At 36.3% G+C, this 15146-nt stretch overlaps 1 protein-coding gene across 1 annotated transcript in view; it reads right to left on the reverse strand.

Moving 5' to 3' along the window:
- LOC108714921 (mucin-5AC) overlaps positions 1 to 15146 on the reverse strand; it is a 56687-nt gene that overhangs the window by 23580 nt on the left and 17961 nt on the right. Inside the window, exons 3-12 of the mRNA XM_018259797.2 lie at positions 12266 to 12399; positions 10513 to 10627; positions 9710 to 9803; positions 9064 to 9170; positions 6170 to 6386; positions 4375 to 4500; positions 3315 to 3432; positions 3089 to 3227; positions 2901 to 3011; positions 1102 to 1171 (exon numbers count right to left, since the gene is read on the reverse strand). Coding sequence (XP_018115286.2) covers positions 1102 to 1171; positions 2901 to 3011; positions 3089 to 3227; positions 3315 to 3432; positions 4375 to 4500; positions 6170 to 6386; positions 9064 to 9170; positions 9710 to 9803; positions 10513 to 10627; positions 12266 to 12399 — 1231 coding nt within the window. The remainder of the gene's footprint in view (positions 1 to 1101; positions 1172 to 2900; positions 3012 to 3088; positions 3228 to 3314; positions 3433 to 4374; positions 4501 to 6169; positions 6387 to 9063; positions 9171 to 9709; positions 9804 to 10512; positions 10628 to 12265; positions 12400 to 15146) is intronic.

The raw sequence follows: 15146 nt of genomic DNA on the forward strand, positions 1-15146 counted from the left end.
GTGATCAATGAAACTGTGTCCAGGTTTGGTGGTAGGTAGGTGGCATGTAGACATCTGAAAATATCCTGAAATATCTTCTAGTTTGTGGGTAAAACAGTAACATTAACTTTCTGCATTTTTATTAAGGGATCACAATAGTGTAATTATCATTAATATTATCACAGTTGGAAATAATCTATAATATGCAAATAATGAAATAATGAAAATAATGAAAATATTAAGGGGGGTTATTTATTAAAGTCCGAATGCCAAAAACTTGAAACATTCAAGTTTTTTTTACTATAAAATCTGAATTTTTAGTGGAAAAAAAAATCTAATTTTTTGAGATTTATTAAACCCTGAGGATGGGAAAAGTCTGAATCAGAGAATCCGGCATCTCAGACCTGCCAAGGTTGTATACAAGTCAATGGGAGAGGTCCCTATCATATTTGGAAATTTCTGTGATCTACGCTGGTATTAGCCAGAAATTCCCACTATTTTGGGTTTTTCGGACAAAAAGTCTGAAAAAATGTAGCGACTTTAGAAAAAAATCCAAAAAAACTGTACGATTTGAATGTTTGCTCGTGTTTTTTGGATAAAATCGCGATCTTTCAATAATAAATAAGGTCCAATTGTGGGTTCTAGTTTGGTCAGACTTTTTTTCATTAAAAAAGTCCGATAAATTCGGACTTTGATAGATAAGGCCCTAAAAGTTACCTTTAGGTCATTTTGACCATCTTTCACCAATAGTTTTGATTTTTTAAGTACTTGACAGTCGCCAACCTGACTGTCCATTATTAACCCGTCTGTTAGAATTTCAAACACAGACTACAACTGCACAAATAAGGAAGGAACTTAGGGGATATGACGGGTAATGTAAAAGCACCAGGGAGTACTTTTATGGCAAAATTAGAAAGCTTGTGCAAGGAAAGTATTACAATACATATAAAAACCTTCATTTTGGGGGTGAGTATCTCTTAATAAAGAAAATGAGTTGTGCATGTGTAAAAAACTGTAAAAACAAATGTGAAACTCTTTATGAATTTGTGGCATGTGCATATATTTGCTGTTTTTCAGTATGATAACCCTTAGCACCAAGACTGTACTTGAATCCATAAATACCTGAAGAAATGGGCAGGAAAGTATACAAAAAATTGACATACACCTCGCCTGTAGGTCTTACTTCAATAATCTAAAAAACAAAAAAAGGGGAGAAAATTATAAGTGAAAAAATTTGCATTATTTCACTGTATGATTTTATGAGGCATGTTTATTTAAGGAATAGTTTATACCCATTGTAAAACATAAGAATATAAGAAGTCACCAAGTTCCATGGCTCAGGGCTAAAGGTTGTGTGCTTTTATACAGGCCATAAAACTCCCAGGTGACTTGCAACAGGAGGTGTATAAATCTTTATAATACATAATTCTATTGAGTCATATGACACAAATGACATCACTAAGCACCAACTATATTTGATGATATCCCTAAGCACTGTTTCTAAAACTATAATTCGCAGGATATCGATGGTTCTTGTGTATCACTATTAGATAAAAAGAGGGAATACCAGAAAATGCAATTTAATGTTTCTTTTTACTCATCCCATTACCATATAAAATCTAGCATGTTCAAGAAGCTTTACAGCTTGTAACTAGTGATGGGCGAATCTGTGCCATTTCGCTTCACTGACAAATCAGCGAAGCTCCATAAAATTGTGAAACGGCGAAAAATTCATGAAACGCTTTAGAGTCAATGGGCGTCAAAACATGCCACAACATTGACACGAGCGACAATTTTTAGACGTACAACTTTTTTGTCCAAATGCATTAAAGTCAATGGGCGTCCGAATCATTTTGGTGTCTGACATTTTTTATGCAGGGGAACATTTTTACAGATACGTCTCTTTTGTCCAAATGCATTAAAGTCAATAGGCATCAAAATAATTTTGACGCACAGGAAATTTTTTCATGGTGGATTTTCGCAGCAGTTTTGTGAAAACATTTGGGGGCCGATTCACAAAGGGAATTAAAATCCTTCGACTTCGTATGTCAAAGTCGAAGGATTTAAGCGCAAAAAGTGCGACCGTACGATCTAAGGATTATTCTTTCGATCGAACGATTAAATCCTTTGTATCGAACGATTCGAAGGATTTAAATCCAACGATCGAAGGAATATCCTTCGATCAAAAAAACTTAGGAAAGACTATGGGGACCTTCCCCATAGGCTAACATTGAGTTTGGTAGCTTTTAGATGGCGAACTAGGGGGTCGAAGATTTTTCTTAAAGAGACAGTACTTCGACTATCGAATGGTCAAATAGTCGAACGATTTTTAGTTTGAATCCTTCGATTCGAAGTCTTAGTCGTAGTTGAAGGTCGTAGTAGCCCATTCGATGGTCGAAGTAGCCCAAAAAACACTTCGAAATTCGTAGTTTTTTTACTTCGAATACTTCACTCGAAGTTAGTGAATCGGCCCCTTGCAGTCAGCGCCTAAATTAGCCGCGAATCCATGTCTGGCGAATAAATTTGCTCATCGCTACTTGTAGCAAAACTGAGTAACCTTTTCAGCCAAGCTCCTAGTAACACAGACATACTTTAGTCTGCCTTTGCCATAACCCATATAAGACACTGTAGCATGGTTTGCAAAATCTTAGATGGAAAGTATTTCTTTCATTTGTGTTTAAGCTGCTGTGTTAAATAAATTCACATGCAAAGTTCAATTAGAACTGTCTCTTATTTGTGTGAAAGGAGCTGCTACCTAAAGAGTGAGTCCCCCACAACACCCAAACAAAGTTCTTTTATTCTGAGGCCCATTTACTCATGTTTTATGACCTGTAATGTATGTAGCAATGTACATATATTTTCCTTTAAAAAGTTGTATTACAGTGAATTAATGTCCATTATATATTTGTTTATTCACTTACTGTTTGCCCACTGTTCAAAATAATGATAACTTCCCTCAGACAGGTCTCAGTATCTTTTCTCCCACAAGGTCTTATTTCTCCCAGGACAGTAAAATTGCCACCATCACATACCTGAAATGTGAAAAAATGGCTGCTTCATCTCTATATGCAAAATAAGTCAAGCAATTTTAATATTTTAATATGCTTACCTTGGAAAGTACATAAGTGCAATCTCCATAAACAGTGAAATGTGTAACATCAAACGTTGTAAAATGAGACCCTCCTTCAATGGAACAAGTGGAAGTGCATGGTGTACTTGTGCAATTCCATTTTCCACTAAAACATGTGCTGAGAAAAAAAAACAGGTATAAAGAGACAAAATCATCCAATAGCATAACACACAATGAAATTAGAATGATTGACATTTTGACTTACCAGGAACTACAAGAAGTAGAGCGTGTTTCTCCTGGGAGAAAAACATTTCCGTTGTATGAGCACGCACATTGGTCTATGTTTACGCAACCTTCGTATTGAATATCATCAAGCACCATTCCTAGAATTATAATTTATTATGAGAGATAAAATATTATTTTGGATTAATTAGTATTTTGTGTATTATCTCAATATCGTATTATAATATAAATATAATAATATAATATAATAGTTATTAATATTAATATTACTACAATATTATTTTATAATATAATAATATAATATTAATATTACTACTAATATTTGGAAATTCGGTATTACTTTTACTTGATCCAGAATATTGTATTATATTGTATTATGTATTTTTTCTGTTTTGTTCTGTTCCTTTTTATCATTAAAACATCCCTTTGAGTTCCTTGAATAAGCTGCTATTTAATTTATTGATAGCGAAATATTTTAGTGTAAATTTGATATTTTTCACCCATAGGGTCTAGGGGTTAATGCCATGCTGGGCTCTATATGTGTAGCTATCTGTGTGGTTTATATTCTCCCTGTGTTTGTGTAAGTTTCTCACAATTCAAAAGCATACCATATTGGGGCAGATTTATCAAATTTTGAATTCATGTATTTTTCTTACTCTAATAAATTGGAATGTACGTAATAACTTGAATGTTATCTAGAACGTCTAAAATTTGAACGAATGTTACTGACCCGAATCAAATTCGAATGAAACGCGATTCGTGTTTTTCTCTGAAGAAAAACTCAAATGTCAGGAAGGCTATTAACATCTTCAAATGGGTCAACGGACCTCTGCCATTGACTTGTAAATTAATTTGGCAGGTTTTAGGTTGGTGAATATTCGAATTCGAACTGTTTCTATAGTCAAATTTACATTGAGTTGGTGCTTTTAAATTTGAATTTGTGAGTTTTGGCAAAACAATTTAAAATTCAAATTTACCATTCAAACTTTACTAAATCTGCCCCATTGTGTTTACACTTTATCATCTACATCTTTTGTTGGAAGATAATTTAGTAAGTAAATAAACATGAGAGGTAAGTATACCTGAGGGACAGAAACAACCTTCAACGCATCTGTTTTCACAGATAGAACCCCTTTCTGGATTTGAACAGCTGTCTCTACAAGAAGGCCCACACTCTTTATATTCCAAGATCAAAGGACAGGTCTTGGCTACATAGAGACAAAGAAAAAATTATTTATGAATATAGAGACAAAAATAGATATTATGTATATAGAAACAGCTAATATAGAATAGGAAGCATTTATAAAGATATGAAGTAACTTTAAGGATTTGTAATTATAGTGTACATTTTTATAAAAACAATAAAATTAGCTTTTATTAGGACAATGTCTCTTTTTTAAAAATAATAAAGAGTATAATACAGAAACAGCATACAGTTGGTAAGAATATCTTAAAGCAGGGCTGTTCAACTGGAACCCCATGTGGGCCCCCCACATGAAAGTCTGGCTGCTGTGATTTCTTACCTTGTGTAAGCTTTAATAGGTATCAGTGCTGAGATTAACTAGCCCCTGCATTGTTTACACTCCAAATTCAGACATTAAGACACTGCATTGTTCACACCCCTTAAACCCTGTACTGTTTACACCTCAGACCCAGAATTAAAGTGCCCAAATTGTTTACTTATTCACACTTCCGACAAACCAACAATGTTTCACTGTATGTAGCACAGTATGTCCATCTTAGAGTCCTGATAGATTTCACTGTCTCCTGCTCTACTCTGCCTTCCCTATGATCCCTGTGTGCCATACTCTGTCTGCCCTTTTCTCCCTGTGTGTGCCATACCCTGCCAGCCCTATGCTCCGTGGGTGTGCCATACTCTGCCTGCCCTATGCTCTGTTTGTGCCATACTCTGCCTGCCCTATGCTCCCTCTGTGTGCCATACTCTGCCTCCCCATGCTCCATGTGTGTGTTATACTCTGCCTGCCCCATGCTCTGTATGTGTGTGCCATACTCTGCCTGCCCTATGCTCCCTGTGTGTGCCATACTCTGCCTGCCCTACTCTGTACTCTGTTGGATGTGAGCCTGGTAGGGTTTGTTCTGGCAGTTTAGCATTTTGAAATTGTTGGTAGGGGCCCCTAAGGTGTTTAATCATGTGCTCCGGGGTGCTGTGCTATCCACAGGGGGAGGCAGCATATGGATTTAAGGGTATGTTTTTGGTATACTTAAGGGTATGACTCACATTTTTCACATACTGTATGAGTGATGAGTGAAGGTCCAGCAGTAAGCACCAACCATGGTTTTTTTGATGTATTGCCACCATTAATGAGATAATATGGGTGTGGTTAAAATGGGTGGAGTTTAAAAGAGGAGTGGTCAGCGCTGGCTTCCATTATCGGCTCTCCACCATAAAGGCCAGAAAAATATCGGCCTTCAGTACAACAGAGGTTGGACAACACTATCTTTAAGTATGGGAGTTGATCTTACATGTGTTTTTTTCCCATATGTCTATACAAAATAATTGTCAAGACCTCTTCTTGGAACATAAATGAGGCATGGGCAGATCAAAAGTACAACTAGACACTATTTAACATGTTTGCTGAGATCTGCTTGTTTCTGGCAACAGCCAACCTAGCTGAATAATGCTATTATTTGCATTATCTCAGGTCCAATAGATTGTATCTAGAAAATTTTATTTTTGGGACAAAAAACATCATACCATATATTTGGGACTATGTAGTGACAATTTTGGAATATGCATACCTCATTGTGATGCCAACCAAATCTAATTTGCTCATGTCTAGCATTAGAATATATTGTCAAAATGTTATCTTCCTTCATATAAAAGACAGCAGTATTCTCTATATCGGTAAAACTTACGACAAAGTTCTTGAGTTCTCCAGTTTTCAGGTTTCCCACCATTACGAATACATTGACGAGAATACTCAGCAATTGTGGAACATATGCAGTCAGATGAAATGTTTTCTTTACAGGTACATAAATCTTGCATGCAGGAGTAAACATAAGCATCAATAGGAAGGATAGACAGACAGTCTGCAAAACTTGAGCCTGTTAGAATATATGCACATATATCACCCTGAAAAAAATAAAGACATTAGTTATAGTATACTACTAATTTGAATACAATTGTTATCACAAAACCTAATTCAGACAGGGGCCCAGAACACATTAAAATTTCAAAATACATTTAGAAGAGTAAGAACTGAGGTGGAAAATGTATTCTGGAGAGTTCCAGGACTATTGATGGCCCTATGGAGTCCTAATTAGTAGAGATGTCGCGAACTGTTCGCCGGCGAACTTGTTCGCGCGAACATCGGGTGTTCGCGCTCGCCGGAAGTTCGCGAACGTCGCGCGACGTTCGCCATTTTGGGTTCGCCATTGTTGGCGCTTTTTTTTGCCCTCTCACCCCAGACCAGCAGGTACATGGCAGCCAATCAGGAAGCTCTCCCCTGGACCACTCCCCTTCCCTATAAAAACCGAAGCCCTGCAGCGTTTTTTCACTCTGCCTGTGTGTGCTGAAGAGATAGTGTAGGGAGAGAGCTGCTGCCTGTTAGTGATTTCAGGGACAGTTGAAAGTTTGCTGGCTAGTAATCGTTTTGATACTGCTCTGTTATTGGAGGGACAGAAGTCTGCAGGGGTTTGAGGGACATTTAAGCTTAGGTAGCTTTGCTGGCTAGTAATCTACCTTCTACTGCAGTGCTCTGTATGTAGCTGCAGTGGGCAGCTGTCCTGCTTCTGATCTCATCTGCTGACTGCTGCAATAACAGTAGTCCTTGTAAGGACTGCTTTTATTTATTTTTTTGTTGTTTTACTACTACTACTACTACTACTACTATAAGAGCCCAGTGCTATTAGTCTAGCAGTGTTGGGGAGTGGGACTGGTGTGCTAATCTGCTGCTCCTAGTAGTTCAGCAGCACCAACTTTAATTTTTTTTTTTAATATTCATTTTTTTTTATTTTACTTTTTTTATTTTACTACCGCTGTAGTAGTGTATAAGTTGACCTTTTAGGCATTATTTGCCCTGTAGGCATTATTTGCACACTGTTTTCTTCAACCCGCCATCGAGCTGTGTGACCTTGTTCACATTCTGTCTAAATATCCATAATATTACCGTCTCCAGAAAAAACACCGGAGTCACTTCAGTGGCTGCGTCCAAAAAAACTGGGCAAACAATGTCTACAAGGTCAACGTATGGCGAAAAATGACTATTTTCAGCATTTATATGGCATATTTTTTCTGGCAACTGTGCTTCAGTGGCTGCGTCCAAAAAAACTGGGCAAACAATGCCTACAAGGTCAACGTATGGCAGTTGTTTAAAGAGAACAGTAGATTACTAGCCAGCAAAGCTACCTAAGCTAAAATGTCCCTCAAATCCCTGCAGACTTCTGTCCCTCCAATACAGAGCAGTATCAAGCAGATTACTAGCCAGCAAGCTTACTATCATCTGTCCCTGAAATCACTAACAGCTCTCCCCCTACACTATCTCTTCCAAGCACACACAGGCAGATTTTTCAGATACATTTTTGCCCTTGATCCCCCTCTGGCATGCCACTGTCCAGGTCGTTGCACCCTTTAAACAACTTTAAAATCATTTTTCTGGCCAGAAATGTCTTTTCTAGATGTTAAAGTTCGCCTTCCCATTGAAGTCTATGGGGTTCGCGAACCGTTCGCGAACCGCTCGCATTTTTGCGCAAGTTCGCGAATATGTTCGCGAACTTTTTTTCCGACGTTCGCTACATCCCTACTAATTAGTACATGCATTCAATATATCCATAGGACAATAGGTTTTCTTTGGTTTTGGGGACCCTATCTTTATTAGTGCAGAATAGTAGACCACAAACTTCATAGGTGCCAATTCAGAAAAGGGTGAATTTTCACCAGCGAATGCTCCGACACCCTTCGATCCACTTCGCCAGGTGTAAATTTGTAACCACTACGCTAATTTACTAAAATGCAAAGTTCATTGATATTGTCTCTGTAGTTTTATTTAAATTATTCTGTTACTCTTCCAGGCTTACCTATCAGCACTTATTCCATCTGAAGAATTAATCTGGGTTGCTTTTATCTGCAATATATCTCATAATCATCAATTCCTTAAATTCAGAGATATACCTTACACAACGGGGCAGATTTATCAAGGGTCGAATTTCGAGGATTAAAAAACCCTCTAATTCGACCCTCGGAGTAAAATCCTTCGAATTCGAATATCGAATCAAAGGATTTTAGTGCAAAAGCTTTGATCGAACGATCAAATAAAAATCGTTTGATCAAACGATAAAATCCTTCGATTCGAACGATCGAATGATTTTTATATGATCAAAAAAAACTTCGAAAAGTGCTCTGGAAGGTCCCCATAGGCTAACATTGGACTTCGGTAGCTTTAATTTGGCGAAGTATGAAGTCGAAGTTTTTTTTTAAAGAGACAGTACTTCGATTATCGAATGGTCGAATGGTGAAATGATTTTCACTTCGATTTGTTTGAATCATTCGATTCGATCTAATTCGATCGAATTTGACCAATTCGATTGTCGAAGTACCCAAAAAATTACTTTGAAATTCGAATATTTTTTTATTCGAATTATTCACTCGAGCTTAGTAAATCTGCCCCAGCAAGTCATTTTGTCAAATGTGAGGGTATTTAGAAAAAAAGTGTATCTATACATTCAGGTAGAGCATAGAAAGGTACTAACACTCTAGTCTAGGTGAAGGTTTATCAGCAGGCCAACTTCAGAATATAATAAAGAACACTTACCGTTTCATTACAGCTCTCCCATTTAGGAGCAGTCACATCTTCACATTGTTCATTTGGGACATTAACTTTTTGGAGGTTTCCAAATTCAGTTTCACCGATTTCATATCCTGTGAGTAGAGAAAATAAAACTGAAGGCTATGACATAATGTATGTGACATTTTTACTGAATGGTCAGCTTTTTTTTTTTTTTTTAAATCAAAATGTGTTAGTATAACATGAAACAACCAACACAAACACTGTCCGCAAACATTTATTCTTTAATCACAGGAACGTTGATGTTCATAGGATTTATTTTAAGATCCAAAAGGTAGACTCTCAGTTTTTTCTTGAAGAGAAAATTGGCATGTTTCGCCACCGGCAAATAAATAAACATTGTTGCACATCAAAATTATTTGGATGCCCACTGCCTTTAATGCATTTGGCCAAAAAGGCACGCGTATAACAATTGCCGTGGGCATCAAAATTGACGCGCATCAAACAAATCTTGATCGCATTAACTTCAATGTGTTTTTATGAATTTTTCCCGTTTGTAAATTTCACAGGAAATTAGTGAATTTTTCAGCGAATCGAAACGGGAAAATCCATTAATTCACTATCCATTTACTCTGCAATTCATTGTAAAGAAAGCGATGTACAGAAGCCTTACCAGAGCTGCTAATAAATTCATTGTACTTAGAGATGCCGTTATAGTCTCCACAAAGTCCACATGTCTGATTAGAATATTTTTCATCAAGCCGGAGCTAAACATTAAACAATGATGAAAGAATGTGTAAGTGCTATAATACAGGACATACCCATATCATACTTTAAGGGGCACGTTTATCAAGGGTTGAATTTCGAAGTTAAAAAACTTTGAAATTCGACCATCAAATTGGCCAAATTCGATAGTCAAACTTTTCTTTTTGGATATTTTTGTCCGTTTTCGGTCAAATTAAAATCGTTCGATCGATCGCAGAAATCGTTCGAATCAAACGATTTGAACGATTTAATCGATCGATCAAACGATGTTCAAAAAAAATAAGTTGACTTTTTAAAACTTAGCCAAATTTTGGCTGTAGGTTCTAGGAGGTCCCCATAGGCTAACATAGCCTTTTTTTTAAAAGAGACAGTACTTTGATTTTCGAATGGTCGAATATTCAAAGTATTTTCAATTCGAATCAAAGTCGGATTTGGCCTATTCGATGGGCAAAGTACCCAAAAAATATTTTGAAATTCTAAGTTTTTTCATTCGAAAATTCACTTCGACCCTTAGTAATTTATGCATTGTTGACATCTGCTAATATTGACATGTAGGGGCAATTTCAGATCATTCATGCTTTTCGGCACAGGAAAAAGTTAAGTAAAACCTGTGGGATTTTCCTATCTAACTGTAACACCTGATTAGTTTGTTAATCATCTTTTTCCATACTATACAAGAATCCGATCCACCGGCAATTGTTCTTCTCTTACCATTAGGCTGCCATCATCATTCAGATCAAATTCCAGGCCAATTTTGGAGGTAAGTTTTGTGTAAACCCCCATTTTATTTATCATAACTCCTGATGAGCTATAGGGCAAATCCATTCTGAGTGAGGAGAAAAAGATGGGTTAGTAAGCAGTTAAAGTGAAAGCACCACTAATATCCACAGTCAACATGCTTTGATGTGTATGCTTTACATGCACAAAAATATTAAGCTAAAAGTCTAGTTATTAATAACTAGGGGATAATATAAAATAGTAATTCTTGCACTGAACGCATGTATTTAGAGCCTAAATCAAGTATTAAAGCTAGCATCAAACAAAACACTCTTTAGATGAATGAAACCTTTGACAAACTAGTCTTTCTCCTTCTCCAGTCCATATAAAAATCCACTTAAAATTAAAACTGCTTTTATAAGGCTCTCTAAGATGTATGATATATTTTTTTATGAGTTCCCATTATGAGTGAAATACTGTATAAAACCCTTCATTTTAAACCCTTCATTTAACATCTGTTCACTTATTTCCCCTATATTTTGATTTTCACGAGTGAGCATTTCCAAAGATGGGTGCTAAATTGTACCTTCCCCATAGCTATGCCTTTGTTAATCTTCAAACCAATCACAAATCCTACCTCAAAGAAAAAAAGTAATATTGATAACATTGCTGGAACGAAGAAGTCACTAATTGAACTTGTTGCCTTCCTAATTGGTGGTGAAAAAAAAGTTCCACTTGAACTGTATAACTTTAAAAGACAGAAGAACATTTGCCTTCCTTATGCCAATCATTTAATGCATAACATATTAAATCCCCTTGTGTGATACGTTTCCTGTACAGATATTAATAACTTAATTGCCTATACTACGGGGAATAATTTATTAAGCCATAACTTTTTGGATTTTAACTTTTAAACAGCAAAAGTTGCAGAAAAAAAAGTGCAACTCTATCCTGCGACAAAATTTCAACAATGTGAAAATAGTCCAGGTAAAATCTGTTGAAAACGTAGAAGTCAATGGCAGATGTCCCTTTTGCAACATCTTTCTTTGATTTGTGACTTTAGAACTTTTTGATGCTGGCTTTTGTTTGACAACAGAAAAAAATAGTTATTGTGGGACAAATCTAAAAAAGTTGCGGTTTTTGTGATTTTTCTGCAACTTTTCCAATTCGTTATTTTTAAATTCAGATTTAAATTTCATGACATTTGTGGTTTTAGAGAAAGTGAGTTTAGCCATGATTTCAAGACCCTTTACAACCACTAAAATGAGACTGTTGAGGGGGATGTAATAATGCAAAAATGAATCGCAATGTGAATAAATGTTCGCAAAGTAGAACAATTTGACTTTGCGAATAATTTGCCCCTTACAAGACAGTAAGATAGTGATTGTGAATTTTAGAGTTTATGAATGTTCGCAGAGTATGTTATAAACTTTGGCAATTGCAAACCATTTTTTGCAACAAAACATTTAACGAAACAGGTGTTACAGGTTCGTAATGCGCAATTACAATTCGCAATGCAATAGAAGTCTAATGAAGAATATTACATAGTGATTGTGATAGATTATTCGCAAAGTTTAGCTCTTTTGTGAAAATTATTGCGTTTCCCCCTTTGTGTTTTGCATGTTGTGTATGTGCTAGTATTAACCTGTAAATGCCTACAGAGAAAGAGCACAACATAAAAGGTCAATTAGAATAAAACATATAATTAAATAGGAATTATAAAATGAGTATTTGTCTAGTGCCTTACAATTCTCCATTGACCAAAACAGTGTCGTTAAACAGTTCCACAATCATTATATTTATTTTCATAATAATTTTTGTGTGGATAATCCCGTTCTCCATAGTGTTTTGAATCTGAACAATGAAGTCTTCATAGGTGCTCTTGCAATGAGAGGATAAAATATAATTACAGCTTCCAGGAAAATAGAAGACATCTCCATCAAATGTATTAAAATGGAAGTTCCAATAACTGCAGATTTCATTGGGCATTGCTCCAGTGGCTGAAAATAGTAGAAGATGTCAAAAAACGTGGAATTATCAAAACAGAATGCTTAAATAAGACATGACAATTAAGAAAATCGATTCCTTTTTTATATATATATTGAGCTTTGTATTCTGTATTTTCAGCTTTGGGACAGAAGATATATAAATTAAAAGGACCATGAAAAGGTAATTATTTATGTAGTACATTTCTCCAATAGGGCTTTTGAGAGTTTTTTTAGAACAATAAAGCCATTCCAGAAAACCAGGATATTAAATAACTTTCCTAGGTCACATGGTTTCTAGCATGAGATCCACATAAAAGGCTGATCACTCTCAAACACTTTCCTATTTAAGTTCTTTAAAACTTTCAGTAAAGTTGTAACTCCAAATTGATTATTATGATGTTATAATCATTAAATATGTAAATAAACAACAAAGGGTTGAAGAACAATTCAAACATAAATAATTAGTTTTGTGCAAATGGTCTTTAGAATAAATCCTTATGCTTTGGTATCTAGGGGTGATAAGCAACTTGCAAAAAGCTATTTGTTTTCAACATTCATCTGCGCAGCTTTTTCAGTTCAAATAGGAGTGGTAGGAAATTCCCTGGGATTTTATTGCAGGCCTCTGCCTCCTCTGTTTAGGGATTATTGTTCCAGTTTGGCCTCTTTGAAACCATCCCTCCTCTCTGTCCAAAATATTCACATTTCTGTCCTCTAAGGAGTTCTCTTTAGGGCAGAGACACACGGGAAGATTCAGGGATATTTAATCGCCCGGCAACTAATCGCCTCTCCTTTGGGCGACTAATCTCCTCGAAAAGCCTTCCCACCAGCTAGAATCTAAATCACCGGTGGGATGGCGCTCGGAATGCTTTGTTTTCCGAAGTCGCCCGGAGTTTCCTCGTCAGGCAACTTCGGGCGATTTCGGAGAACAAATCGCTCCGAGTGCCATCCAGCCGGTGATTTAGATTCTAGTTCGCAGGGCTTTTCAGTGAGATTAGTCGCCTGAAGAAGAGGCGATAAGTCGATGGGCAACTAAATCTCCCCGAACCTTCCCGTGTGTCTCTGCCCTTAGATTTTTAGAATTAGACTGCTGAGTCTTGTCCTGAGGCATTAGCCGTTCTATGTTGGACCATTCCATTTCCAATTGTTTAGTATCACCATTGTAACACTGTATAGAACAGAAGAGAGATCCTGAGATACCATTTGTGAGCAACATACATTGCTATTTTAACATCTATACCCAAGTGGTTTCACCAGTGCTGGGCCACACCAACTAGGGCCATAGGCAACCTGGCACATATGCGTGCGCTGATGACGTGGCGGCACAGGGAATAACTGGCAAGGAGGGAGGATAACGCCCAGACCAGGTATAGACAACAGAAGAGGTACGTGCCTCTATAAGATTGATAGTATCAATGTCACTGGATCACACTTTCTCATCTTTGTCATTTTCAGGTAATACCTACCTGTATTGGAATTTTACTTACTTTTCACCATTCGAAGAAATTTATCATTGAAATTGAAGGTCAAATCCTCTGTTAAATAATAGTGGTTTTTAGTGCATATTTTATAAAAAAAAAACACTTTTTTTAAGGGTCGAAGTGAAAATTCGAATTTGAATTTGAATTTTTGATTTTTTTGGTCAAAACTCTCAAATTCGAATTGTGAGTGATCCAAACTCGCTTAGAGTTTTAATTAGAATTTCGAGATTTATCATATTCTGGCCCTTTATGAACTCAAATTCGACTATCCGACACATAAAACCTGCCGAATTAATGTATAAGTCAATGGGAGAGGTCCAGGGATCAATTCGGTGATGTTTGCAGTCTTCCTGAATCTAGTTTTTTTCATTTGAATCTAATTCGAGTTTTCGTGTCGATTCAATTTGTCTGAGCTGAGAAAATTTGATTTTATTAATTTATTAATACATTTATTTTCAAGTTTATGGGAGTTTTAAAAAAAACTCACATGAATCTGAAATTTGACCCTTGATAAATGTGCCTCCCAGTTTATAATGCTAGTACATAATAATATATAAGGTACATAGTTAAATAGTTTCTTATTTCCACATCATTTTATGTCAGTAGTCAATTGAATGCATTGATTTCAAAATCAGAGGCTACTCAAAAACTATTTAAGTAGTTTTTAATATTAAACAACTTCTAAATTGTCCCACTCTGTAGTCTTTATTTAACAATCTGATATTTGGCACTGCAAGTGCAAATTATAGATTTTGGTAGAAATAATAGTCAAGAACTAAATGGCAGTGTGATGGGGTATCCATAACTGAGAAGGATCTGGGGATTTTTGCGTCATTTAGTGGCCACTGAAGTGAATGATGTACTCCCTTGCATAAAATGGGATTCACTTGGGACAAAAACATAATTTTGCCTCTTTGTGGGTCATCCTTGCCTTGAGTATAATCATAGAAGGATCCACTGGTTTACCAGTCAGTGCAATTTTGGGAATTCATACCTTCTGGTTTACTTCAGCAATGGAACAGTCAATTTTTCCAAGAGTGGTAACCAATCAGCTTTTAGGGGAAGCTTTTGTATAAATAACCCTTTGTCATCTGATCACACAGCCTGAGCTACAGGTTGTGGAGAGAGTGAGAAGTGGGTTAGATATGGGTAAGTCGTGAGG

The sequence above is a fragment of the Xenopus laevis genome, chromosome 4S (assembly GCF_017654675.1).
Source record: "Xenopus laevis strain J_2021 chromosome 4S, Xenopus_laevis_v10.1, whole genome shotgun sequence".
Lineage (NCBI taxonomy): Eukaryota > Metazoa > Chordata > Amphibia > Anura > Pipidae > Xenopus > Xenopus laevis.